This window comes from Lynx canadensis, chromosome B2 (genome assembly GCF_007474595.2).
Source record: "Lynx canadensis isolate LIC74 chromosome B2, mLynCan4.pri.v2, whole genome shotgun sequence".
NCBI lineage: Eukaryota > Metazoa > Chordata > Mammalia > Carnivora > Felidae > Lynx > Lynx canadensis.
In genome coordinates, this window is record NC_044307.1 from 26,795,646 (window position 1) to 26,822,811 (window position 27,166).

Sequence of the window (27,166 nt, forward strand, 5' to 3'; positions counted from 1 at the left end):
ACTTGTAGAAAAATACAGGAAACATAATTACAATACAAAGCTCCCTTTCCCAAGCCTACTGAGATCATTTGAAGCCAAAATGGGTTTTAGGGTTTTGCTAACTATAAGTTCAGAGCCATGAATTGCATCCTATGCAATGCCGGTTGATTTACAGCAAGTGTTATGTGATTAAACAATAACCATGTTTCTTCAAGCTATGTAACTGCTATAGAATTGAGGGAGGCTGTGTTGCTTCATGACGCCACATTTCACAGCTCTCTGGGGAAAAAGAATGAATATCTTTGTGTGACTTTTATAGTAAAATAGAGAAGTATTGTGGAAATATATACAAGTTTATTTAGGGAAAGGAAAGAGAAATAAATTAATTTGTTTTTCCACTTATATTTCCAGCACTCCATGCAGTGTTAAATTGCCAGTTATTAATTTTTGTATCCTACTTTTCCTGAAGAATCTGTATGTGGACTGTTAGGACCAGCAGAAATAACTTGTTTTATTATTATTTAACACTCTGGAGAGGAAATCAGTACTTCACTGTATTGTGAAATGCAAACGCCTTTGGGAGTTTGATTTATTCAAGCCTAAAAAGTAATGATGGATGATGGAGAATGAGCGTTGTTGAATGTACTCTGTTAGAGAACGATTTCAAGCATACAGTACAGGGCGCTGCCGCCCTTATTCAAGGTGGGTCCATTCCAAGCCCCACCTCCAGTGATGCTTAGAACAGTCAATAGTACTGAACTCTATGTATACTATGTTTCTTCCTACACATACACACCTATGATAAAGTTTAATTTATAAATTGGGCACACTAAGGGATAAACAATGATAACTAATAAGAAAACAGAACAATTATAACAATATCCCATAATAAAAGTTATGTGAATGTGGTGTCACTCTCTCGAAATACCTTACCGTACTGTACTTACCCTTCTTGTGATGATGTGAGATGATAACATACCTAGTGATGAGAGGCAGTGAGGTAGGTGCATGACGTAGGCATAGGGGTAGGCTACTGCTGACCTTCTGACTGTTTGCCTGCTCCAGACTCAGTTGAAGGCAGGTAACTGAAGCCATGGAAAGTGACACTGAGGATAAGGCAGGACTATTGCATGCTCATTCAGAAGTAGCATCCAGACACCCTTCAGTATGGAAGTCTCAGTGAAGGTGGGCACCAATTCTGCCCAGCCCTTTGTGGCCTTTCTGATCATGAATCTCTAACAAACTCCCCACACGTGCTACCTTTCAGGGAATCTGAAGAAAATCAGTGGGCAGGCTTTCAAGCTGCCGTTTCATTATCTGTTACTTTCACTTGATGTAACTGGTTTTAGGCTGTTCTTTAATATTGTGTATAACTGAAATAGTTTCTCAATGGGGTATATATCCTGTTTAAAGTACAGCTCTTTGTCATACCACCTTCACATTCTTCTGTCTTAAGGACTCATCTTGTGTACTGTTTGATGAATACATTTGTACATGTATTTAGGCAAAGCTAAATGTTTATTTCACCCCCCCCCAAAATGGTCTGTTTCAAAGTACATCTCTTTCCTCTTTCTTTCTTTCTTTCTTTCTTTCTTTCTTTCCTTCTTTCCTCCCTCTCCCTCCCTCCCTTTCTTTTTTCAAATCCTCTTGAAATTCTCATCTCAATGTTCTTCCGAATCAGTCTCCAGAAATCTATAATAAGAAATGGGTGAGTGAGGGCTGAGGTACAGGATTTATACATGTCCCTATAGTTTTCTATTAGACAGTTTCCTTCTAAGGAAGTCTCTTAAGTGGATGGAAACTCCTAAAGCAGTTCCATGCCTGAACTGGTAAAGCTGAGCAGGGCCGACCCAACCTGAGTCTTTGGCGTTATAAATAGATGATAGATAGATAGATATTTTGATAAGACCTTGTCAGATGGGATGAGAAACACAAGGATCAAGTAAATGTCAGCTTCGTGTACAGGAGCTGGAGGGTCGTTTCAAAATCAACTTGATCTTCCATCAGAGCAGTTAGGGAACGCTGGGCAAAGGAAGGAGTGCGGTGGAGCTGAAGAAGCTGCAGGGTGCTGGCTCTTCGGAGCTGTATTTTCAGACAGCTGGTTGCACGTATTAGTGGGTCGTGAGGTGAAGTGGCTTGAGATCATTATTTTCTAAGGAATGGGACAGAACAGAACAGAAGAGAAAATACGGTATGTCGTGCCCCTGGACAGTAAGGGCGAGGATTGCTTCGTGAAACTTCAGTTTCGTTTTATGTGCACGCGGGTGTGCTGGATGGCAGTGAGCCGCCCGTCTTTACCGTGGGTCAGGAAAGCTCGAGGCCACCGCCCGGAAAGAACAGCTCTGCGGACCGGGGATTACCCAGCCCCCCGCCGCGGAGTCCCGGGTCCCCCAGCGCCGCGCGCCAGCACGCTGCGGACCCGGCGCCCCGGAGCCCCGGAGCCTCCGGGGTGAGTCGGAGCGCGCCCGCGGAGGGCTCACGGCCGTCCGCCCTGCAGCGGAGAGGAAAGCTGCCGCGGAGCGCGGGGGCGGGGAGGAGGCGTCTGCTCATTTACTCCTCTACTTGCCTGAGAAGTGCGGTAATTCGAAACAGTTCTCACAGTAGCGTCCCTGACAACTTCATGTTGGGGTGTGTGTGTGTGTGTGTGTGTGTGTGTGTGTGTTTTAAGTCATTTAGCGTCAATGGGACGCCGCGGAGGGGAGGGGTGGACAGGAGGAGGTGGCTGCGTGAGCTGGGGACGGAACCGCTGTCACGGTCCGCACTGATCTGTGCAGCGCATTCTTAAACGCGACCTTCCCAAGATTTACGGCTCCGGGAGCCGCGACTGAGCGTGCCTGACGGGGACCAAAAGGAGGGAAACGGGGAGCCAGCCGTGTGCATCCTGAGCTGCCCGCCGACAGCAGCGGGAAGGACGCCGCCGCCGCCGCCCCCGACTCACGTTTGCTTTATCTTTCCCTCCCCCCGCAGGACTTTCTGCAAGGAGATTGCACCAAAGCGAAACAGAAGCTGAGCTGGAAACCCCGGGTCGCTTTTGATGTAAGTGCCTTTTTTTACGGCAGAATCCGCTGGCCCGCTCGCTGCGGGGCTGGGCTGGGTCGGGCCCGGCGGGAGGGGTGGCCGGCCCGGCGAAGCAGCGAGGCGTCCGAAGCAGCAGCGTTCGGGCCCCGCCGGGCGCCCGAGGTGTCCCAGGCTTGGAAGGAGAGGAGGGGGCAGGGTGGAGGCGGGTAGGGTGGAGGGAGGGTTGCCGAGGCCGCTCCGCGCGCGCCACAGGGGGTGGAGGTGTCACCGGGAGAGTGTGGCAGAAACTTCTCCTTCACCGCCCACCCCCTGTGTCTCGGGTCCCAGGAGCTGGTGAGGGAGATGGTGGACGCCGACGTGGAGCTCATGAGAAACAACCCCAACGCGTGAGCGCGACCGCGGAGCCCCGAGCCGCCCCTGCCGGCCTACGGTCCCTGCTTGGAATCGGCGGGTGCGGGGCCGCAGGTGTGATCCTGGGAGGGGCGGGAGAATCCGGCCCGTTCCGTGCGACCCTCCTTGCCACTGCGCCTTATTCCCGCCGTTAGGATGTGGGACGGCTGAGGTTTGTAGCAGCCGGGACGTGGCACTCCGGGGTTCGGCCCAATTTCCATTTGTCGAGGCCTCTTCTGAAGGGTTTTGTGAAATCAACAAGATGTTTTAATCACAAGTTCACTATACTTGAAATTATGTCATTAGACAACTGAAATTGTGGGGCTTTCAAATTGTTTTTCTCTTTTATTAAAAATGTCCTTTCTATGAACTAGCATTAACAGAGTCGATGTCAATGTTTTTCCCGAAGTATAAGAGCGGCTATAAGGACCCCCAAACAAAAACACCCAAATTCTTGCCTTGGAGTGAAATAGCTTCCTTTAAGCCTCCCTCCCTTTGGAGAGAGCCCCTGCAGGTAGACCCCTGCTGGGCCTGAGCCTGGCCTCTCTGGAGTGTTCTCCTAAGGCTCTGCCTGGGACATTTCTTTCCTTCTGGTGACAATAAGCCACTCTATCCAGCCGATCTGGAAACCCAGTTCCTGAAGAAAGGAGGCATTCACACCCCCTCAGGTCTCTCTGCTGACTATAATTAGAACCCACGGGGCTCCCACCATCTCAAAAGAAGTCTTGAGAAATAGAGGGGGCTAGAAGAAGCAACGTGAAGGTAAGTAAATATTGTTGGAACATTCCAGGCCAAAGCCCCTGATTTACCCAGAGGTCTCTGAACCCATGCCTTTCCTTGTGGTCTAGAATCTTTCACACAATACTTATTTCCAACCACTTCTCAGTACCAGATCACTTTTTAAATCTAATTTTGATTTAGTCATTCAACCAATTTATATTAAGTAACTAATATATGCCAGACATTGTGCACTTGAACTACATCAATGTTAATTAAAAATTATAATAAAGAGGTTTAACTTGGGCCTCAGATCACTGGAACCACTTTTATTGAGTGCATCATTTAGGTGGCCTGGCTTTCACCGCAGGTATGTTCTCCTGAGCTGTGTACAGTGGATTAAGGCAGGTTAAGGCAGGTGGACACATAAATGTATATAACCCACAAGCAGCAAGCAAAGATTTGTGTACAGGTGTATACTTCTGCATGAAATACAATATTTTGCCCTAGAATAAACTGGGTCAGGACTCTTCTTTTCCCCCCTCACTCCCCCTCCAAGGAAAATAAAATAAAACTTTACAGCAAATGGAATTCCAGCCTTTGCACATGCTTGTATGAATGCCGGTGAACTATTTCTGAATGTCTTCACCGGCAAGTTTATGATCTGGGGGAGGACCCAGGCTCCAACGGCTGGCGGCAGGAAAGAGGGCTCTTTGTGTGGCTGCCTGAGTTGCTGCAAGAGCATGCTGGCCAGGGGCAGCCTCGGCTTCGATGGAGCAGAACTGGGGCAGCTTGAGCTGGCCCACCCGGTTCTCAGAAGCTGCCCCAGGACAGGACTTCTCCCAATCGGGATGCTGCTAATGGGAAACAGATGGTCCTGGAAGGCTGGGCTCCAGGACTGAAATGGCTGGTGGGCACGCATACACACTCACAAATACACAGTCACACACATTGTCACACATCCAAACACTCCCATGCACACAAATACAAATACACACCTACAATCTGCCATCTCACACACTGACACAATAGTCTCACAAACACTTGAAAACACAACCCACAAACCTGCTATCACAAACACACGGCCACACACATAGTCTCATAAACCTCACAAATCACACACACATTCCCCTTAGCCTTGACCCTGATGGACAGGCACCCCCTCTCCTCCTCTGACCCCATGAACCTTCACCTCATCCCACACCCAAGCATAGAGGCCATTCAAGGGTCCTTCAGGCTTTGCAGTGGCCTCATGTAATTCAGTGTTTTGAGGCTGTTAGCCCAAAACCCTAATAAGCTCCTTAGTAAGGATCAGGAGGGATTCTAGGCAGGGGCTTAATGGAACTGTAGTGGAGTTATAATGTTATATTATTTTTCTCACGATGGCCCAGAGCATCAGTTTTTGAAAGACACAAGAGTATGTTTGGTTGCAACCTTCTTTCTATTTCTGAACCCTCAACTGGGGGGAAGGGGTTGGCTCGTTTGGCTTCCTGGTCTCCTTCTGTTTAAAAGGTGAAAAAGGGGCTTCTGGGTGGCTCAGTCGGTTAAGTGTCAGGCTTTTCGGCTCAGGTCATGATCTCACCATGTGTGGGTTCAAGTGCCACGTTGGGCTCTGTGTTGGCAGTGCAGAGCCTGCTTGGAATTCTCTGTCTCCTCTCTCTCTCTCTCTCTCTCTGACCCTCCTTCACTGGTGTGCTCTCTCTCTCAAAATAAAAAAAAAAAAAAAACTTAAAAAGGGTGAAAAAGAGAATATATTTGCTTAGGTATTTATGTTCTTTCTGTGCTGTGAATTTCACCCAGACATACCTTCAGGACAGTTCTTTTTATTAAACAGTGTCTTCCATCTTAAATCTCAACTCAGTTTCACTGAACTTATTTACCTCCCCTTTTCCTGGTTAGCCAGCCCTCGCTATGCTATTCAAGTATGATAAAATAGCTTCCACCTTTTTTTTTTTTTAAGTAAAATCTAAGAAAGTCAAACTTTCAGTACATTCAAACACAACACCAAAGGCGCCAAACACCACATTTATGCCCCTAATGAACACCAAGGTGCATGGATACCTGGGCCACCCAAGCACCTCACTTTCAACCTGACCTGCCTGCCTCTGTCTTGGGAGGTGTCTGCTGCCCTTTGTCTTTAAGGAATTAGGAGGGAGCTAGGCCCCCGCATAAAACTGACACACCCCTACAGCTGTTTGGGGATAAAGGCCTGCAGTGCAGGGAAGTGTTGAAATGCTAGGGGAGATAAAGTTCCCCGCCAAGATGACTCCTCAGGAAACTCGATTTCAGGTCTACCGTTGTGCGGCAGTAAACCATGCAAAACTGCTTCAGGCTTCCTCTTGGTCTTTAGTCGCCTTACCAACACCAAGATTCCATAGAACCTCTGCTCGCTGGATGGTCGACTGCTGGCATGAGACTTTCCCCGTGTTCTTAAAGCTGGAAGCTGGAAGCAACTCTTTAAATTTTCACCTCAAGTTAACCTTAAACGCACTGTTTACAAATAACTTTCTAAACCTCAAGAAAAAGCCTCAAAGCATCCCAGACACCGTGTTTGTATTTGGAAATTCAACCGGGAACTCTCAGTTGTAACCTGGATCCCAATAAATCCAAGCCCATACGTCATCTATTTTTCACAACCTGTGCTTGCAGGTTTGCGCGATCGATCTACGCATGGTACGCTGGAAGGGGGTGCGGAGCGCTCCCACCCCGGTTTTACAAAAAGATCGTGCACGCGCGCATGTACGTATCTTACAAATAGTTCAACATGTCCCAACATTGCCACCTACACCTCTCTAAAAATCGTTGATTTTAATAACTGGAGGTGCCGAGAAGTTTCACAAACGGCAGCGACAACTGGGACACAAAGCTGCTCTGGTCCACCCTCCGCAATCGGGGGTTTCCCACCATCCACGGCGTCTTTTTCGAGCTCACAGGGTCTGGATAGGATTTCTTCCGGGAGGCATAGGGGGCGCTGCTGCCTTGCTCCAACTAGGCCCCAGTCCAGGGCTCCCAGCGACCTCGCAGCCACATTCCCTTTCGCACGCACACCCCGGGAGCGTGGAGCACATTTTCAGGGACTGTGCCATCAGAATTATTACTCGTCACTGGGGCTCTAGCCACTTCGCTTTCCCGAGCCCGTGTGGCCGCCATTGCCTCCCCTTAGGCCCTAGCTGCGATGCTTCCCGCAGGCCGCCTTGGGCTCACCCTCGCCCCCGTCTGGCTCTCCCCGAGTGCACTATGTCCCCAAAGACGTTTCCAAGGCCTCCGTTACGAACGACGACACGGCCCCACCCCACCCTCACCCATTTCCTCGGCCAGTGTCTCTCTGCTGGGAGGCCGACGACCGCGACCTGACCCCGGCCCCGCCGCCTACTCCCCAGATCCCTCCCTTCCTCCAGGGTCAGGGATCACACAGCGGACGCCCCGTCTCAGCTGCCCCTTTTGATCTCTAAATTCGGGACCGAGGTGCTCGCCTCTGTGCACACCCAGCATGTAAGGTGCCTAAGGGCCCGACGACAGGTGCTGAGGCCTAGGATGGCCCGCGTACCCCGCTCACTAGCCCAGCAAGTTCGGGCGAGGCTCTAACTCAGGACCTCCAAGCTTCCTCCAGGACACCGTGTGCTGGGGTGTTGGTGTGGCTGACCGCGGGACCGACCGGCGCCGCGCGCGTGCGCAAGCGCCGGCCGCGCTCCCTCCGCCCACACCCTGGGAGCTAGCCCCGCGCACCGGTCGGGGAGCGGGGGAGGGTGCGCAGCCTCAATCTCCCGAACAATCGAGCACCAGCGGGGGCTGAGGAGGTGATGGAGAACTGTCCTTAAGAAGGAAACCCTCCACGCCTCAGCCCTCGCCTAAGGCGCCAGTGCGCACGCGGAGCCGGGCGCTCAAAGCCTAAAACCTAAACGCGAGAACACACGGATTGGTGAACTGGGGAGACAACTGAAATTGGGGCTCCCCAGACTCCTGCCACTCTGAGACGAAGCGCTGGGCACGGGCCAGCTTGTGAGGAAACCGCCCAGCCCGAGGCCTGGGCTGGAGTGGCGGGCCCCGGGCAAGGGAATGTATATTTGGAAGGGGTCAGGACCTCGGCTGGAGTCTGGCTTTTTATGGCGAGGAAGCCGCCTGGGAAGGGCCTTCTGGCGAGGCTTTCCTGTTGTGCCACTTTCCCCCCGCCGCCACACACACCCGCCCCCCACAGCGCCCGAGAGGGAGGGAGGCCCGATCCGGCGGCACCCCGGGGCCCCTGGCTCCACGGACCCCGTCTTGGCTTCTGAGATGGTGGATAGGCCCTCCCGGGAGCCAGCCCGCAAATACGGAGCAATGATACGTTATTTCTCGGTCAGCAAACGCACTGTAAACAACTGCCCTGTATCTCCTGGATATTCCATAGAACCAGAGTGGGAGTGGGCACGCAGGAAACCCCCGTAAGGACCCAGGACAGGTGACCTAGGACATCAGCCGCTCGAGTTGTCTCTGGGAACTCCTAGGACCTAGGCAGCCCTTGGCTGTGGGAACAACGACAGGGTCTCCACCCACACACATACCCCTCCCGAGGCTCCCCCTCCCATACTTCCGGCGGAGGCTCCGCGGCACCCTTTCTCCCCGAGTTAGCCCACCACACTCCTCCTCTCGCCCTGACCTGAGCGGCCAGCTGTGAAGCCCATCGTCCACTGTCCGCGTGAGTCCTCCGTGGGTGATAGCAGACATCCTCTTCATAACCTCAAGGAAGCCCTTCTGTTGTTGTGTGTGCCAGGGCTGCAGAAAGACCCCGAGGTTGGAGCGCTACTGCGCTGGCGCTGTGGAACTAGCCGGTAACTTGGGGGACCATGGCAACCCCCAACGCGGGCCTGGGGCGCGGGGCTTTCAGAACCGGATACCTCTGCGCACCTTCCGGGTCTCGGATTTTGTTCAGCTGGGAGGACAGAGTTTTCGTTTCTCCTCCAGTAGCATATTTTTAAGAATCCTACGGCCACCTAGACACGTGCTCCCCACCCCTGTCCTGTTTGCACATCTGCACCATTAACAAGACCCAGGTACAGCCTCCGGGACCAATGACCTGCTTTTATACTGAAGGGAAATGAGGAGGCCTTAAGAGTTAATGGCGCTAAATGTGTTGGTTTTCCTGCTTTTTCCCTAGGGTAGGTAATGAGGGAGGGAGGGTGCCTGTCTTCTCTTTTTTATTCTCTCCCCCCCCCCCCCGCCGCCTCCATCTCTCTGTGTCTCTCTCTCTTATCTTTCAATCTAAATCAGCCTCAAAGCCCTCAGACCCCTTCATTCCCAAACTCAAGTTCTGAGACCCTCCAAGCCCTTCACTGAGGCCTCCTCCTTGTCCCTAGGCCCTGCCTGGGGTCCCACCACCCAGGTCAATGGAGAGGCCCCACCACCTGGCCCTGGCTGCCAGCCCACTGCTCACTCTATGGGCCCACAAATTGCACTTCCATGCCCACCCAAGTAGCACCAAGCTGTGTTGACTTAGGGGGCAAATGAACAGCCCACCCAGTCTCATTCTGGGGAACAGGGACAGCTAAGGAAAGAAGATGAGCAGTTTAGTACATATGACCAGCTGTGCTGACCAGTGGGTTTGAGGGAACTCAAGGGCAGACCAGTGAAAAAAGAAGATGCTCTTTAGGAGAACAGAAGGAGGTGCCATCTGGAAGAGCAAGAGGCCTGTGGAAGTGCCCCTGAGGCTTTCTCCATACTCCAGGTGGGTGAACTCTGAGCTGGAAACAATGTCAGGCCCTTTCCTAGCACCCCTCAGACCAGCCTCCCCCCTCAGGCTGTCTCGCAACGGGAGCTCCACCCCTCTCTCCTGTCTTGAAGACAGGCTCAGGCCTATATGCAAGGAAATTCCAGATCCTACTGCATCTCCTATAATATGCTCAATATGTTGCAAATTTAAAATCAGTGAGGGAAAAAATCAAGTAAACAACAAAAAAAAATAATATAAAACAGAGGGTTTCATTGGAGCCAGGGTAAGATGCGAAAGGAGCAGAACAAAGGTCTTAAGTCAGGCCTTATGCTCTCTGCGCCATATTTTGGTTTCCAATAAGGTGGACATGGTACATTTTGCTCAATTTTCCACTCCTAATCATGTTGAGAATGTCGTGGAGAAGTGGCTTTCATTCTCCTGAATGGATTTTGGAGCTGGAATTCTTTTAATTAAGTATTGTTCCTTTTCCAACCGGACTCAGACCTGGAACCTGCCAGTCCTGCCTGAATATAGCCCCAGCTCTGTCTGAGGCCTGAGTGCAAGCTCCAGGTCAGGACCCCATGTGGCCATCACCCACAGGGCTCAGAGCCTGGTTATATGTGTTACTGGGGAGGTGGCTCAAGCTGGAAAGGAGACATCTGGGAGAAACTGTGGGGCCTTTTAAAAGGGCCTGGGAGGAAGAGGGGTGGGAGAAAGAAAGTGAGGAAGAAAGGGACAGAGGGATAGAGACACAAAGACACACAGAACTTAATGGTTATGTTGGATTCACACTAAAAAAGGGAGAGACAAAGTAAAGGAGGTTTCTGGTCACAAAGGTCCAGCTATGAATGTACAGCCCAAGTACTAAAGGAAGACTTTCTATTTAAGTGCAAGTGAAAATGCCATTAACAAAATCTCTTTTCAGGGAAACTCTTAGCTTCCTTAAAAAATGAAATAGGAGCTTTCAGAAAAGTGGGGTTTCTGAAGCTGACATTTAAGGCCCCATAGCAAATCTCAGCAGGTTTTGTTTTGTTTTGTTTTTGTTTTTTTTTTCATGCCATTGTGGCTACTATCTCAATGACCTAGGTCTTGCTTGGGAGCTCTCCTGAGTTTAAGGCTGCTTCCCTCTCTGCTCCCGCCATACCTCACAACTTGGTGGGGGTGAGGACTATGACATAGTTTCTTGGTCCCTTTTCTCCCTGCCTCCCTCCAAAGTTCCTTGCTTAGCTGAAGAATGCCCGCACAGAATCTAACCTGCCTGGCCAGCTTTATGACATGGCCACTATCAATCTTGCCCTTAACGTGACATTTGTTTATGACCCAATGGGAAGGGCTAATGGCTTCATGAGCCCACTCTGAAATGAGTTAGAGAGTCTAAAGAGAAGGCCCTGGGACAGCAGGCAGGATCCAGTAGTAGGAACTAGGTTCAGAAGCAAAGGTGGCCCCTCTCCAGAAGCTCTAAGATGTGGAGTGTAGAAAGAACGGCTACTCCAACCAGCCTTGTTTCTAGTGCTGATAATAGCTGTAGAGAACAACCGGTATGGGTGTCCAGGACCTGGGTGCACTATGGATGCCTCCTGTCCTTCCTGGGCAACCTGGCCAGGCAGCCTGACCACCAGAGGGTTCAAGGCTTCTCTGGAATTTTGTGCCATGAAGAAAGGCCCTCCATCTTAAAACTGAGACCCCTTCCCTAGGGAACAGGGTGGGAAAGAAAGGTCCTATGTCTCTTCTTTACCTATCAAAGTTCAGGGGGAGCCCGATAGGGCTATAAGGCACTCTTGTTTCCTGACCCTTGTTTCTGACCCCCGCAGGAAACAGCCAGAGCTTACAGACCACCAGCACAATCGAGCCTTATTCCTCTGCAAACATCGATTATTAATGACACAAGCTGTGTGGAATGATAAATTGTAAAATGCATGCTTGTTTGCATGCAGTCTGGTGAAATAAAGACTGCTAACTACATAACCCTGGAAAACAGCACGCGTTCCTACCACACATGCAATATGCCAAAATGCAAGTTTTTATGTGGCATGTAACATGCTGGCATTTACTTGCTCACTGTATAAATTGCAAAGAAAATAAATGCACCCACTGCTACATAAAGGACAAAATACTTACTATCCCAGAGCTTTCTACAGAGGCTAATTTCAAAATTAGCCATTCCCAACCATTAGATCCTGCCTTGTGTCCAAGGCTAATTTCAAAATGTACTGTCTGTTAGCTAAAATAGCAAGAAGTTTCTCTTATAATATTTTACAGAAAAAAATATCCTTATTACTGAAAAAGTGCAATACCACTAAGGAACAAGTAGTTCCCCCAGATTAAATAAGGTCAGCGGTAATTGTTTTTCTTAAGACGAGAGTCCAAAAGCACATGTATTGAGAATTGAAAACATTACCTATATGGTTTAAAAAATCCGAATAATGAGCAGAACTTCTGACCTTCCACTCTGACATAGCTCCTGAGCTATGACTTAAGGCAACTCCTGTAGATATAACTATATATGTATAACACAAACACCTTCCCAGACATATATATCTGCCATGACTAATTTTCAAACGTTGCAGTCGAAGAGGGCAGTAACGATTACTAAGAAGTTTGTCCCAAGGCAAATGTGTAAACACTCCCGAGAGCTTAGGAGAAGAACTCCTCCCGGGCTGCCTCAGTCCAAGCACCGCATTAATGCCGGGATCCTTCTCCAGCTGCAGGAACTCAGGCTCCAAGGAAGGATGAGCAAGGGATGCCCGCTGCCCACTCCACATTCTGGCGGAGTCGAGAATGGTCTCCAGCCCCGAGCGAGCCCGTTCTTCCCCCCGCCCCCCCCCCTGCCATGCTCACCCCCGAAAGTCCTCTCCAGTGCAGGCCGCGTGCCCTCCCTTGGGGGGGGGCAGACGCAGCCCCGCACTGGTCAGGCCGCCCTCCCCACTTGCCTGCCTCACTGTCCCGCATCCCACCCCTCGCAGCGGCTAGGTCGGGCCCTCAAGAGCCTGGCTGGGGTAGGCCCAGGGCTGGCTGAGGACGCGACGTGCTCCGGCCTCAAAACCCAGGCTCAGGGAGAAGCAGAGGGGTGCGAGCACGTGGACCCCGAACTCGCCGAACCCGCTGCCCGCTTGCATATCTCCCGAGTCCCTTAGCCCAGCGACTCCCCGCGCCGGCCACCGCCAAGTGATTTGTGCCTGTAAACCGACCCCACACGCCGCGCAAGGACACAGCCCAGCCGAGGAGGCCGCCTGGGGCCCCAGCGCTGGGCCCGGGCACGTCCGGCACGACCAGGCGACCAGGCCGAGGCGGGGCGGGATGGGAGTTGTCCCCTTCTAACAGCGCGGCTGCCGAGCTGCGGGCGCCCTGTCCCCGGGCGCGATGGAGTGCCTGTACCTTTCTACCCTGGCTAAACACCTAAACACACGTGTGTCCCTCACAACAAAGACGGCGCGAGAGGAGTATAAATAGCGCCGTAGGCCAGGTGGCGCGAGGCAGAGTTGCGGGATGCGGAGCGGGTAGGCTGCTTTTCCCCGGGCTCCGCCGGCCCCCGCCGCGAGGGCTGGAAAGCGCTCCTCCTGCTCCGGCGACCCTCGTCCCTCCACACACAGCCCTGCTCTTTGCCATTTTCTGCTCAGCGCGGTCCTCCCGGCACCTACGACCCAACTTGTGATTCATCCATCACACCTAACAGAGGTCTCCTCGGGCTCTCTGCTCCCCAAGCAACCTCTTTTGGGGGGCAGGCAGCGGCGAGAGAGGCGAGAAGCCGGGGAGGGGAGACGGCGGGGCGAGGGTAGGCGTGAGGGGGTGGGGGGCGGGAAGAAGGAGCTCCAAACAAACAGAAGCCGGGCCCAGGCCGCGGCGGGTAATTACAGCTAATTAGCTGCAGAGCGTTCCCGTCCGGGAGCAGCGTCCCGGAGGCCGGCGTTGGGCCAGGAGCTACTCGGCAGGACCAGGGCCGCGAAGAAACGCCCCAGCAGGAAAGCCTCGGGTGGGCCACAGTCGGGTGGGCCATGTCCCCAGTCCAAAAGGTTGAAACCAGGCAAGTCGAGAAATGTAACGTCTCTGGCTGCCGGAGCTGCTGGGCCTTGGGATTCGCCACCAGTCCGAAAGGACAGGGCCATTCCGTGGGTCACCTGCTGCCCGCCTCCCATCCGGGCCTAGACCAACCCAGCTCCACCACCGGACGCTTTGTTGGCAAATCCTGGCTCCAACTCGTCTCCCAAAAGTGGACCAACGCACAAACTATGAGATCTGTCAATGGATTCTTTCCCTTCACCACCCACCCGCAAGGGGTAACCCGAGGCAGCTCCAGAGCCTAAGGCCGAGACAGCCGAGCCGGGAGTTAAACGCAGCAGTAAAGCTAGTCCCAGCCGGCCTGACCCGGAGAGACACCCGCGCCCTGGGCCGCTGCAATCTTCTCTAGCTATTAGGTTACGACTCTGAGGGAGGAGACCCAGCAAATCAGAGGCCACGTAAAGCAGTTTTTGACTGAAATTAGAGTGTATTTATTTGCAGCAATCCTTTAAACAATGATCAAATTTTGACAACAAGCAATAGCAATTACTGCTAAGTGTTGCCTCTAGATAGGAGCGGCAGATAGCAGGAAACTGTATTATCTCGAAAACAAACTGAAAGGCCCTGAATGTCTGTAATCAAATCGCCATCTCTCCAAAGTCTGATTGACAGGGCAGATCACCCTAAGATAATGAATTTATTACATTTCCTGGGTTATTTACAAAGGGGGAGGGCCAATCTGGATTGCCCCCTAGGTTTAACTGTAAATTGACAAGAAAAAATGGATTGAAAAGAAACCACCCTAGACTAAAATGTTCTGCTCTTCTCTCCTTCCTTCTTATTGCTTTAAATCTTTTTCAAAAATAATTGTTCTACAAACACATCTTCTAAAATAGTTTCCCAAAGATTAAATATCCCTTTCCAACCCACAGTACATATATATTTTTAAATCAACCCTTCTTTGTAACGCATGAAGGATTGTAAATGTGGATGAGTTATATACATTTATAAAAACGGTTATTTTTCTTCTTACAAAGGAGTGAAATTATAGGAGAAATATCTATCCAGCATTTGGCTCACAGGGATGTATAACACACATCATGATTTTTTATATGATGCACAAGCCAAATAGTCATCTGTATATATCTCTACACACAGGTATCACTGTGGTAATACGCTGCTGATTCATGGGCTTAAAATTTCCAGATCATGTTCTGTCCTTACTGAAAAAAATATATTTCGTATATGCCAACTCAGATCTGTTTAGGAAAGTATCTTTTGACTAGCCACAAAGCAAGCTGACTATATAGTACATTTTGCAGAAGATGCTGCAAGAAGAAAAAAATCTAAACAAAAAGAGACTTTTAGGTGAAATTTGACAAGGAATAGTCACAGGGCTTCTCCATTTTGAAGATATTTAGGAGGAGAATAGGTAATTCTAGTGTTTTAAATCTGAAATCTTTTTTCTTATAATAATTAAGGCTGTATTAAAGTAGCCAGACATATAGATCTCATTCAAACTGATGGTAATTTATTAATAAACAACAATGAATATGTTCAACAAAAAGAAAAAAAAGATGATAGAATAAGATTAATACAGTTTCCCTTTTATAATGAAAAAAAAAGCACAATTTAAAGTTTCAGGCAATTTAACGTCAGGTTTTGGAAATACTTTCTGGCGTTTGGTCCACGACATCCACTACAAATTAAAAATAAATTACTATATTGCAATTTACATTTAAAACAAGTCCATGAATAAAAAGAAAGCGATTTTCATATATGGGGACTTTCCCCCTCCTTTCAACATAGGATAAATAATATCTTACAAGTGAGAGGTGAAGGAAAGAGAAGGGCAGGGGAATGGAAGAGAAAGGAGGAAAGCGTGATCTCTGAAAAGCAAGAAGAAACTTACGTGTTATCTGGAGTAACACTGTCCTTTAATAAACCATGATTTTGCTGTCTCTGTACAAAATAGTTTACCGTTTGTTTATTTAGAAAAGGCAAAGTGAAGGTGGCTCTGAATCTTTTAAGAAAATAGTTTTCTTTGTGCTGGTTGAGTTGAAGTTTTGGAGGGATTCTGTTCACAGTCGTTTGGTGAATGTTTTTTCAAGTTTGTTTTTAAATTGGAATTTTTTTCTTTTTTCTTTTCTTTCTTTTTTTTTTTTTTTTTTTTTTTTTTTTTTTTTTTTTTTTTTTTTTTTTTTTTTTTTTTTTTTTTTTTTTTTTTTTTTTTTTTTTTTTTTTTTTTTTTTTTTTTTTTTTTTTTTTTCTTTTTTTTTTTTTTTTTTTTTTTTTTTTTTTTTTTTTTTTTTTTTTTTTTTTTTTTTTTTTTCTTTTTTCTTTTTTTTTTTTTTTTTTTTTTGGTTTCGATTTTGCATTGATGGTTCTTTTGGCTGTTCCTGCTTTGGGGTTCGATTCATTTCGATTTTGAGGGGGGGACAGGGAGTGTCAAAACTTACTACAGTCGTAGACGAAAGCCCCGGACGTGCGGTACAGAGACTGGCTGGAAGGGAAGGCCATCTGACAGCTACTATTCCCGTTCACTGGAGAGTTGTTCAAGCCGATCCTCTGTGACTCGAACATCTCTCGCACAGAGTGGAAGTTCTGCTGCTGGCCCGGGTAGCCCGCGGCGGCTGCCGCCGCCGCCGCACTCGCCAAGTGGCCCAGGTCTCCGCCCGCCTGGTTCAGGTACCACGAGGTGAGGCGGCCTTGGTGGGCCGCAGGGTGGTGGTCCGGTTCCTGGCCGCCGCCGCCGTGACTCAGGGACGAGGAGCTGCTGCTGGTGACTGGGGGCAGAGAGTAGTCGGGGAGGGGGTCGTCCACCGCGGAGCCGCCGGTGCTCCCCGGTGCGCCCTGCAAGTGGCCGCCGCGCTCTCCGGCCGCGTACAGGCTCATGGCCTGCAGGTTGCAGTGGTAGGTCCCGGCGCCCGCCGCGCCGCCACCGCCGCCGCCCCCTCCGCCGCTGCCCCCTCCCGAGCTGCCGGCGCTGGAGCTCTGGCTGCAGGGGGAGCTGTAGAGGGAGCTCTGGCCAGGCGAGTAGGCGCCGAGCGCCAGCGGGGGTGCGATGCCCGAGCGCGAGGACCCGGCCGCCGAGGCCAGGAGGCCAGAGCTGAGCTCCGTGGCCGCGCCCTGCGGCGACCCCCGCAGCGACGTCATGATGTTGTCCACGCTGAAGCCCTGGCTGTGGTGCGGCGGCGGCGGCGCTGGCTGGGTGGGTGGCGGCGGCTGCGCGGGCTCCGCGCCGTCCAGGCTCAGCGGCCGCGCCGAAGGCAGGCTGCCCGGGGGACTGCTCCCACTCGACAGGCTGCTGCTACTGCTGTCGGGGCTTTCGATTTTGGGCACCGCGGCGGCGCTGCCGCTGCCCAGGGCGGCAGCCGGGGACAAGGGCTGGGGCGGCGAGGGGCACGTACCGTTCTCGGTTTTGATGTCCTGAATGCGCACCGGCGGCGGCTGCGGTCCGGGCGCGGCGCCGTCGGCCTGCTCCGGCGGCGCGGGCGGGGGCTGGCGGCCGGGCTGCGGGCGGCGGCGGCTCCGTGAGGTGCAGCCGGTCTTTCTCCTCCTTGTCCTTCACTGCGTCCTTCTTCTTGAAGCGCCGCCGCCGCCGCAGGAAGCTGCCGTTCTCGAACATGTTGTACGAGTCCGGGTCCAGCGTCCAGTAGCTGCCCTTGCCCGGTTTTTTGTCGTCTCGGGGCACCTTGACGAAGCACTCGTTCAGCGAGAGGTTGTGGCGGATGCTGTTCTGCCAGCCTTGTTTATTGTCCCGATAGAAAGGGAAGCGGTCCATGATGAACTGATAGATGCCATTGAGAGTTATCTTCTTGTCGGGGGCGTTCTGGATGGCCATGGTGATGAGCGCGATGTAGCTGTAGGGAGGCTTCACCATGTCCTTGGGCTGCGGCTGCGGCGTGTAGGGCCCGTAGGCGCGGGCCATGCCGCCCGGGTACTGCTCGGCGTGCGCCGGGTGCGAGTACACGCTCATGGGGGCCGGCATGGCGGTGTAGCCGCCCCCGGCCGCCGCGGCCGCAGCGCGGTAGTAGCTCTGCTCTCCGCCGAGGTAGGGCACCACTCCCAGGGAGTTGGGGCTGGACACGGAGTAGCGCGCCTGCATGGCCCCCGCTCGCCGCCGCCGCCCCGCGCCTCCCGCCGCCCCCCACCCTCCCTAGGCCGGCCACGCCAAGCCGGCTGCCCAGTCCGAGTCCGGGCCCCACAGAGCTGGTGCCGGGCCGCCGCGCTGAGTCCGGCTCGGCCGCCGCCGCCGCCTCCAGGAGCCGCCGGCCGCGCACGGCCTCTCCCTGGGCTCTCTCGTGCTCCTGGGGCGCCCCGGGCCACTTCGGGGTCGGTGCTAGGGGAGAGGGCCGGACGAGAACGCGGCAAACGGCCTTAGAGGAACCCGCGGAGCAACTTCCAGACGAGGACGGCAAACAGAGCCAAAACTAAAAAACAAGAAGGCGCCCTTCTCGCTACACTGCCTGTGCCTTCCAGGAGACTCTGCCCTGGGTCGCCGGAGAAGGCGGCCAAATAACCAGGGGCGGGGGGCAGCGCGCCGGCCGCCTTCTTGGGGCCCCGCGTCACCTTTTTTTTCAGTCTCTCGCGCGCCGGCCGCTTAAGGAAGCATTGGGAAAACTTCTGAACTTTTGAGCATCCGTCACCCAGGCGAGACTTTTTACGCAGTTACATTTTTTCCGGGCAGCGGAGCCCCGCCCCACCACAGCGGCAGCAGCCAATGGTAGGCGAGAACCGCCTCTGAATGAGCCGGAGGCCGAACCCTGCCGGCCCGCGCCCAGCTGCGGGAGGACCGCCGGGCTGACCACACGCGCGCCGGCCGTTCGGAGTCCGCGCCCCTGCCCCTGCCCCTGCCCCTGCCCCTGCTCCTACCCTTGCCTGCGCCAGGCTTGCCACCCACAGCAAGATCGGCCCCCTATTCCCAGATGCCCACCGCCGCCTCCGCCGGTACTGTCTTCCCCCCCAGCTCTCTGCACAGGCGTCCTTTGGTCCCGCAGACTTCCTGGGTCCTCCTGTACCCTACGCAGACCCTTCCTCTGTCCATTGCTCCCAGATGTCACCGAGTCCTCGAGCCCCAGCTGGCTCTTTCCCATTCGGTGGCGGATCTTGCTGGCACCAGGGCCGGGATTTCCTGGGCCTCTCTTCCTCCTTTCCCCTCATCTTTCCTCTCTTTCCACTTCTTCCCTCCCGTCGCCACTCTCACTGGGTTCACACATGTGTTCATTTGCCCCCCACCTGGAGGTTCTCTTGTCTGGAGCTGGGTTACAAAAGACACAGTTTTAAGGGCTCAGTCACAGCCATGCTGTTCCCAGTGGGGCAGGAGTTGTCGCCCCACCTCGTCTTCCCCGTGACCCCTACCCAGTAGAAATAAGGTGTGTGTGTGTGGGGGGGGGTATATGGGGCCTTGCCGGACCGCTGCCCAGGTAGGCTCCGCCCGCCCAACTTCAAGACACCCTGCTTCTTGTGCCCCAAGGGCCCTTGGCGGCCCGGGGGTGCTTGAGGCTCAGGCTGCTGAGGCCAGGAGGCTTTCTGCGCTTCCCTGTGGTGGGGAGGGGGTGTGTGCATACGTGATCCCTAAGGTTTGCCACTGGCCTATGGGTCTTGTCTGGTCCGGCATGTTTCTGCTCAGAGGAGGGGTCACGCTTCGGGCTCAGTGACATTAGCAGGTGTGATGACAAGAGGCAAATAAACACGTCCAAGAACTTAACGCGTCTCAGTTTAACCTCCATCTCCACACGCGCGGGGCTGCCGGCTTTCAGAGATAACGGGTGTGCTGGGGGAAAATGTTCAGAATCACACCTGCAGAATGGCTCAAGGATTGGGGTGGGGGTGGTAAGCATACAAAGTGTACCCTTGTGCACGCCTGAGATTTGCAGTTTCTGAGCGACTGGAATGGGATGGAAAGACGACAGAAGAAAGGAAACGAAGGAGCAAAGAAAAAGATTGGCCTCCCTGTGCCTGCAGCGCATTTCTGTGTTTGGCAACTCTAGAAAAGACCCTCCTGAAGACTGACACTGGATTCTTTACTAGAAGCTGGGGAAACTGGCAAGTTTAGGAAACTGTGAAGAAGAGTAGTGTGACGCATTTAACACCTCCACTCCCCCAATTTCTGACAATCTTTAACTGCAAGGATGTGTTGGGAGCCCCTTTTGGCTTCTCAGCTGGAATCCCGGTTTTCTCACTCACAAAAATTCTCCTTGTAGCTTCAGTTGTTAGATGTTAAGACGCTATCTTGTGTAGCGGGCTCAGCTCTGTGTCACTTGAACATTAAAAAAACACACAACAACAACAATGTGTTTCAGAATGGACATTTACACGGAGAGAAGAGGACCTGCTCTGTCTAGAACTAGCCTTGGGGGGGGGGGCAGAAGTTCCCATTCCTGGGGCGGCTACCTCTTGGCCTGCTGTGCTCTTGGGACACTTGAAACTCCTTTTCCAGGGTGTTTGAAAGGCGGGGTCTCGGATTGGAAGAAACGCTTGATTTATCAGCAGGAGGCTCAGTACTTGATATTTCCTAAACACTAGCAGGGGGAGGGAGGGAAGAGAAGACCCCCGACTTGAAAAAGGAATTTGTGTCCCATTTCCAGCCCTGTACCCTGACATAACCAGCCCCTTTGGCTGAGGCTTTATGGGAGCATTTTGGTTTCAACCTGGAGACCAATTAAGTGGTCTCCCTAAACACCCCAGCGTTTGGTGAATTTGGACTTTAAACTGCATCTCCACTGCTGGCAGTGCTTGGAGAGAAAGTGGCAATAGCGACTCGTTTGTTTTCCTATTGTGGGAAATGCCAGCGGACCCTGGGTGTTGCAATGGACAGTTGTGCTTCACTGTCTCCCCCCAGCTCACCATCCCCTGCCCTCTCCTCGCTCTCGCTCAGCAGCCCAGAGAAATGTAAACAGCTTGTTATGTAAATTGCAAATCGAACAGCGGGGGTGTTCTGGGCTCCCCGCTTTGGATATAAAAGTTGCCGTTGTGAAATTAGTATCTGGCATGCGGAAAAAAAATGGAGAGGTGCAGTTTTATAAAGATCAACTTTCCACTGGTTTAGCTCTGGATATTCGCCAGGAAAAGATATTTGCATTTGTATTTTATAAGCTTACTCGGAAGCAAACCTCCAGTAAACGGCTTGATTATATTTCAAGTACTTTGCTTATTTTATTATTGTTGTTAGTGGTCTTGTTTTAATGTTAAGGCACAGAAATAAAGTCTTTGGGGGAATGGGTAAAGTTTTTATTTTTCAGTTTAAAGTTTTTGATTGCCCCGTTTTTGCTGCTCCTTGGGGTAGTTCAATCATCCGTCTTCCGGACAACTACTGACTCAATTGGCAGACATGCCCCCGCAGGAAACCTTGGGCTTCTTTTCTGACACCTCCCATAGTTGCAGCCTGAAGGTCCTGCAGGCGACAGCGGTAATGGATGTTTGGTGGAGCTGTCGTTTGGCCCGCCCTGCAACCCCCAGCCCTTCCTTGACCTGCCAGGTGGGGTTACAGTTCCCGGGGCCCACTTACGGGCTCATAGCTCTGAGGAGGGGGCGTGACGTCACAACGATATTTAAAACAAGGCCTCACCGGGCCCCTACTGTAGAAAAGAACCAGGGAGATGTGGCCAGCACTCCAGGAAATGCCTGGATTTGGGAACGTGGGGACACCACAGGAATGTGTGTATTGGGGGGAGTGGGGGAGGAGATGGTGCCCTAACGCAGGTCACCAGGAACCAGGAGCTCTTTCTCTTCTTTTTATTCCAGTCAATAATAAAAAGGAAAGAAGGATCGGGCGAACTCCGAGTTCAAGAAATGAGTCTCCAGGCGTCTGAGCCCTGCCTAGGGTGCATAGATTGTCCTCTCCGTCAGAGACCCCTCGGGGAGTTTCCAGCGTCCCCCTCGGGCCCGGCAGCCCAATCGCCCCTGTGACCTGCCCAGACCCCCTCCCAGTCCTCTGTTCCTGCGTATCCAGCTTTTGGCTCTCGGTTTTGCCCAGGAAACCGGCCCATCGTCGGGGGATCTAGGACGCCCTTGAGAGATTTTTTTTTTTTGGGGGGGGGGGAGCTTAGCCCAGGAGCTGCGGAAACAGGAAAGGCGGGCTTAGAAGATGAGGGAAGGGGCTTCCCCTGTTCTAGACGGTGCCGCTAATCTAAGGGATTCTGCAAACCCAGGAGGGAGGCTGCACGTGAGCAGCCCCTTCGCTGTCCCCTTCGCTGTCCCCTTCGCTGCTAGGGGACAAATTGGAAGGTTAAGGCATTTATTCTGCCAATGAAATTTGAAAACTCCCCACTAGACCGAAATCACAAACAACTGCAACAAAGTCCGTGTGGGGGTGTCTTTGGGATATTTAGATACATGCCTGTAGTTCTACATATGGCTTCATTTGCGTAGACCAGGAGTCCAGGGGTAAGGGAGGATATTTCGGTGTCAGTAACCGTTATTCGTTACCAAACCTTCAGCTCCGAAGGTAGCCTTGGTCTTCAGTGTGACTTTTCAGCTGAGGGAGGAGGCGGGGACCGAATGTCTGGGTTGCCGAGACTCAGCGGGTTTCTTCCTTCTTCCCTCTTAGTTGGGGGGCTTCTGAGAAGAGATTGAGTTAACGCAGTACCTCTAATTCTGCTCCCTCCTCAGCAGAAAAATACTTGCTACAATAAATAAAAAGAGCATTTGTTTTTCGATTATGTTTTAAAGTGATCTACATTGCCTGTCTACATGATTGAACTAATTGGATAGTTGCTCTGGTAGAAGCAGCCCTTCACAGTTTATGTGATGGAATAATTTAACATCATTCCCCCAGTCCCCAAGCTGGGCTGTCCCCCTAATTACACAGGAGAATGCTTGCCAGCACCTGCTCTTGGTTACCCCGTCGGGCTGGCCCACCTGTCACCTCAGAGCCGGGCTGAGTAGCAAGAAAGGGACACAAGGCATAAGGGAAGTGAATCTTTAAGTTGCAGTGGCTGGCTACGGAAGACTCGGGGGTTCCTTTGTCCAGGCAGAGGTAGATGGAGACCCGAAATGTCTTCTTTAATTAATAACCCAGGACAAGAATAAAATCTATAAAAGGGTGGATGATCGGAAAGGATTAGGTGCCTGCGCGTGCATGCGCGCACCTCTGTGTCCTCGCATCCAGGTCCCCAACAGACTCAGGGCGGCTGCCGCAAGCCAGGTGCTGAAAGTGTAGAGGCCCCGCTTCCTCCCAGCTTGGTAACATCTGCTCATTTAAGGCGCGCGCCGCGCACGGCGCAGCGGTCCTCCAGCCCCAGAGGCTGTAGCACAGCACCGAGATTGTAGGGTACCGGCGGGCGCCAGCCGTCAGAAAACCACGGGGTGTAGGCGCCTTCTCCGGGCTGGACTGAAAAGCGCGCGCTCCGGCACGGACGCGCCTTGGCTACGGGTGTTGGTGGAAAGGCTTTGATCCGTGAAAAGACCCACAGATAGTTCAGAACCGCAGGCCGGGCGAGGTCGGCTGCACCTTGCTGGCGGCTGGGCCTGTGTCGTGCGGGCGACGAGTGCTTCCCGGGTCTCCAGCCCCGCCCCGCGGGTCTGCCACCCTTCTCCTAGCTGGAGAGCCACCGTAGCAGAGCCTGAGCCTCGACTTCCCGGGGCCTACGATTGCCCGGCGGGCTTGAGCTCTGGGACGTCCCTCCCGACGTCCCTTACCCCACCCCGGGCCGTCCAACCGAGCGTACGCAAGGCCGGGCCTGGTGTGCGGAAAGCGCGATCAGCCTCGCACCCTTGGACTCTGGGGAACTGCCGCGGGGCCCTCGACCCCGAGCCGGCTGTTTGCACTTCTCAGGGCAGGGACCGGCAGGCACCTGGATCGGAGCAATCGGCCTCCGGGGAGGGCGGCTGTGCTGGCGTGCGCCTACGGTTGGAAGCGGTGGCCCGGGTTTCGGGCTCCCCTTCCTCCTTCCACAGACTTCCCGCCTTTTCCCCCGCGAACGCAAAGCAGGGAAGAAGTGTGGGAAGTCCCGAGGCCACTCGGCAGCACTGGGCTGGGGTTCCCGGGCTGGAGACGCAGCCCCAGCCAAGTCCCGTGTCCTGGGGCCCCGGACTCGCCGGTGGCTCTGGGCTCCTTCACTTGGCACTGCGCGTGCTCCGAGCGCCCCCTGCGGTCCGTGGCTTGGTCTCCCCTGCGCCTCTGAGGCGGCGGGAGGCTATACTGCCCCTCGCAGGCCCATCACTTCCGGAGCCTTTCCTGGGGAAAGGGGCTCCTGAGGTAGGGGTCCCTGGGGGAGGTCACGAAGCTAGAGTGGGACCCCGAAGTGTCCGGCTCCTTGTTTTAGCACCCTGCAATCTACCCAGGGTCCAAGCAAGAATAGTCTGAAGTCCCGTGGGGAGACCATCTCAGACTCCAAGGCAGGGACGAGGGACGTTTTTGTTCCTGGAGCCCGAGGTGACCTGGTATTGGGGCTTGCAGCCACCGGCTACATTCCTTCCAGGCGGCCCCTTTTAATTGATGTGCACGTTACAGAAAAAGCAAGGCCGCTTCATCAAGTGAATTACATTCTAGGAGATGCCAAGGAATGTATTTACTGGCAGCCAGGTTTGCCAATAAAAGTTGCAAATGAAGACTGCTGGTTTCCAGGAAAATGTACTTCTGTTTTTTAACCACACCTTAGTCTTAATTATGAAAAACTGAATCTCCAAAGAACCTGTTTAGAGAACAGGACTAGTGAGTGGCAGTGATAGTGGCTACTAGTGCGGTCTCACACCCCCACACACATTTACACACCCCAGAGACACTGTATGACAACACAGACCATGCACACTGCAGCTTTACCCACGGAGAGACTTGCCAATATTTACATACACAGTAGACACAGACACAGGCTAGACGCTGGCACGCAGAGAGGTATGCATTCGGATTAGTGCTATTTAGTTTGGAAGCACAGATATAAGAAAAGATAAACTATGGCAAATAAAGAGGCGAATTTCCACAGAATATTAAATAGAAATAAATGTATGAAAGGAAAGGAGGCACTTGCTCTGTAGTATTTAGCTACTACTAAACTTGCCCTAGTATTTTTTTTCAAATGTTTTATTTATTTTTGAGAGTGCGGGCGGGAGAGGGGCGGTGGGGGGGGGGTGCAGAGGATCCAAAGTGGGCTCCTTGCTGACAGCAGCAAGCTCCATGTGGGCTCGAACTCACAAACCAGTTGGAGATCATGACCTGAGCCAAACGAAGTCTGATGATCCACTCATCAACTGATGGAGCCACCCAGGTGCCCCCCCCCTAGCATTTTTTAAGGCCAATAGTTGACTAGGGTTAAACTATAAATTTATGGCAACAGAAAAAGAAACCCAGAATTTACTTTTACTGAGGTTCCTTTTTGCCTGAGGTCACACACCCCCCCCCACCCCCGTCAGAATGGGAAAATCTCCCCACTCACCAAATGGGACAGCTCTGTTTTCCCTAACATTTGACTGCTCCTCTAGACCTTAGTTTGGGGCAGAGTGAATACTAATGCAGGGTAAATCTGTTTGATATGACATTTCTCTAGTCTCAACCACAGACCCTTAAACAATAACAATAAGATGCACAGAGCATTTATTATGTTGTTCTTCTGCTGAGGACTTCATATAATCATTTCGTTCGATCCTCACAAGGACCCCATTGTAGACACTATTATCTGCATCTTATACAGAGGGGAACTGAGGCTCAAAGCGACTAAGTTACTTGTCCAATTTTACTTGGTGTATCTCCTTGGTTCTAACATGCCATTTATGATAAGGTACATCATTTATGTGCCACTAAGAAGAAAAATTAAACCAGTAAACATCACTGGTGGTTTAAGTCTCATCTCTACTTTGGATGTTAAAATGTACATTTTAGATCATTGATATATTGACTAATCCATTTAATCAGCAAATATATGGACACTTTTTGTGTTCAGCATTATTCTAGCAACTGATATATAACATTATATATAACTGATTATATATAACTGATATATAATACCCTTTACTGGACACATTTGGGAAGGCAAATAGTAATAACTGTTGGGAAACGTTCATCCACATAGATGCTTGAATCTGTTGTATGTGTGTAAGCTTAGCTGACTTACACAGAGCTAGTGTGTCTGCACACAAAGGCAGGGCTCCCACCCAGCACTTGCAGCCTTCTCTCCGTTGGTCACCCCAGCTCCTCAGCCTTAACTTACACCAGGCCCAAGTGCCTAATGCAGTGGAAGCCTTTGGCCATGTGGTTGGTGCTTCAGGGGGCAGGGTGGGGACAGCATCAGGGAGGGCCAGAGAGGTGCGGGGAGAGAATAGGCAAGAGGGCCTTTGTATCCTTTCTAGGAAAAAATCCCTCCCTGCCCAACTCGGACTTGGCCTGGATAGTGAGGTAGGAAGAGGGTCACCTAGCGGCACAGCCAGAGGAGGCCCCAAGCCCCCAGCCCTGTTTGTGGGCCGGCACCATATCTCACATCTTGGAGCTTCTGGAGGGCAAGGGGCTCTGCTCTCTCAGGGAACACGGAAGAGTTGTATCCTGGACCCAGTGGTGTGAAACTGCCTCTCTGCGCTAGGATCCCTTGTGTCTTCCCAGGAAGAGCAGTGTGCCCAGTTGGGGTGGCCAGTGCATCCAGCATTGGTGGGTGTGTCCCATCAACTGGTGGCTGCAGCAGGCAGTGGGCACCAGGGCCAGACTCCCTTAGGACTGCCCCAGCCCCCCGCCGGCTGCGGGCGACAGTCTGGGACTGCCCTGCTTCTCTTCAAGGCCAGCCAGTGTGGGCGTCTGGTCTCCCCTTTGTCTGTCCCTGCAGTGAGCGGAGGAAGGTTCTTTTAAAGGCAGGGCTGTTGTGTTCACACAGGCGCACGCACGTAATCCCGAACCAGGGCCTGTGTTTAGTCTATCTCGCTGACGTCCTTCCTGAACAGATGGGAAGAGGAAACGATTCTCCTAGCCATTTTTGCCTTCACTGTACCCTGGCTCATCCATCATTTTCTCACCTAGCATCTCCAGGACGGCACAGTCTCCACTGACTGCCCAGAAAGTCCCCACCAGCAGGCTGTCACCGGAGAGGCTGGCCACCGCCTGCCCTGCATGTACTTTTCCTCCTTCCTTTAACACAAAGGTTTACATTATTGGCCATCCTTATGATGAAACAGGCTCCAGATTAGATAAGGTTAAATTACACTTTTATAAGGTGCCAGTATCGTCTTAGGAGACATTATCCTTTTATTTGTGAGTGTGCGCTTATAATAATAGTTTGTTTTTGTACTTATCTCTCTTCCCAAGTAGACAACATATATACACACTGTGACTTATTAGGGAGAGGACCACTCACAGCCCCAAGGGGGGAAAATTAGCTACTTGCCAAGAAAGAGCAAGTTGCTAACGTTGCTGACTTCTGGGAACTGGCCCAGTCAGCAAGGCAGAATTGTTTTGCTTTT

The 27,166-nt window shown here is 52.2% G+C and overlaps 2 protein-coding genes across 2 annotated transcripts in view; one reads left to right on the forward strand and one right to left on the reverse strand.

Annotated features, from left to right (window-relative positions):
• The window catches only part of GMDS (GDP-mannose 4,6-dehydratase), a 636,799-nt gene extending 633,036 nt beyond the window's left edge, over positions 1–3,763 (forward strand). The window contains exons 10-11 of the mRNA XM_030314966.1: positions 2,947–3,015; positions 3,325–3,763. Of these exons, the coding sequence (XP_030170826.1) occupies positions 2,947–3,015; positions 3,325–3,387 (132 nt within the window). The 3' untranslated portion in view covers positions 3,388–3,763. The remainder of the gene's footprint in view (positions 1–2,946; positions 3,016–3,324) is intronic.
• Positions 3,764–16,103: 12,340 nt separating this feature from the next.
• Positions 16,104–17,894, reverse strand: FOXC1 (forkhead box C1). Its single transcript, XM_030314539.1, is given in 2 exon segments — positions 16,104–17,299; positions 17,301–17,894. Coding segments are annotated over 2 exon segments (1,659 nt in total). The 3' UTR covers positions 16,104–16,234.
• Between the last annotated feature and the right edge of the window lie 9,272 nt (positions 17,895–27,166).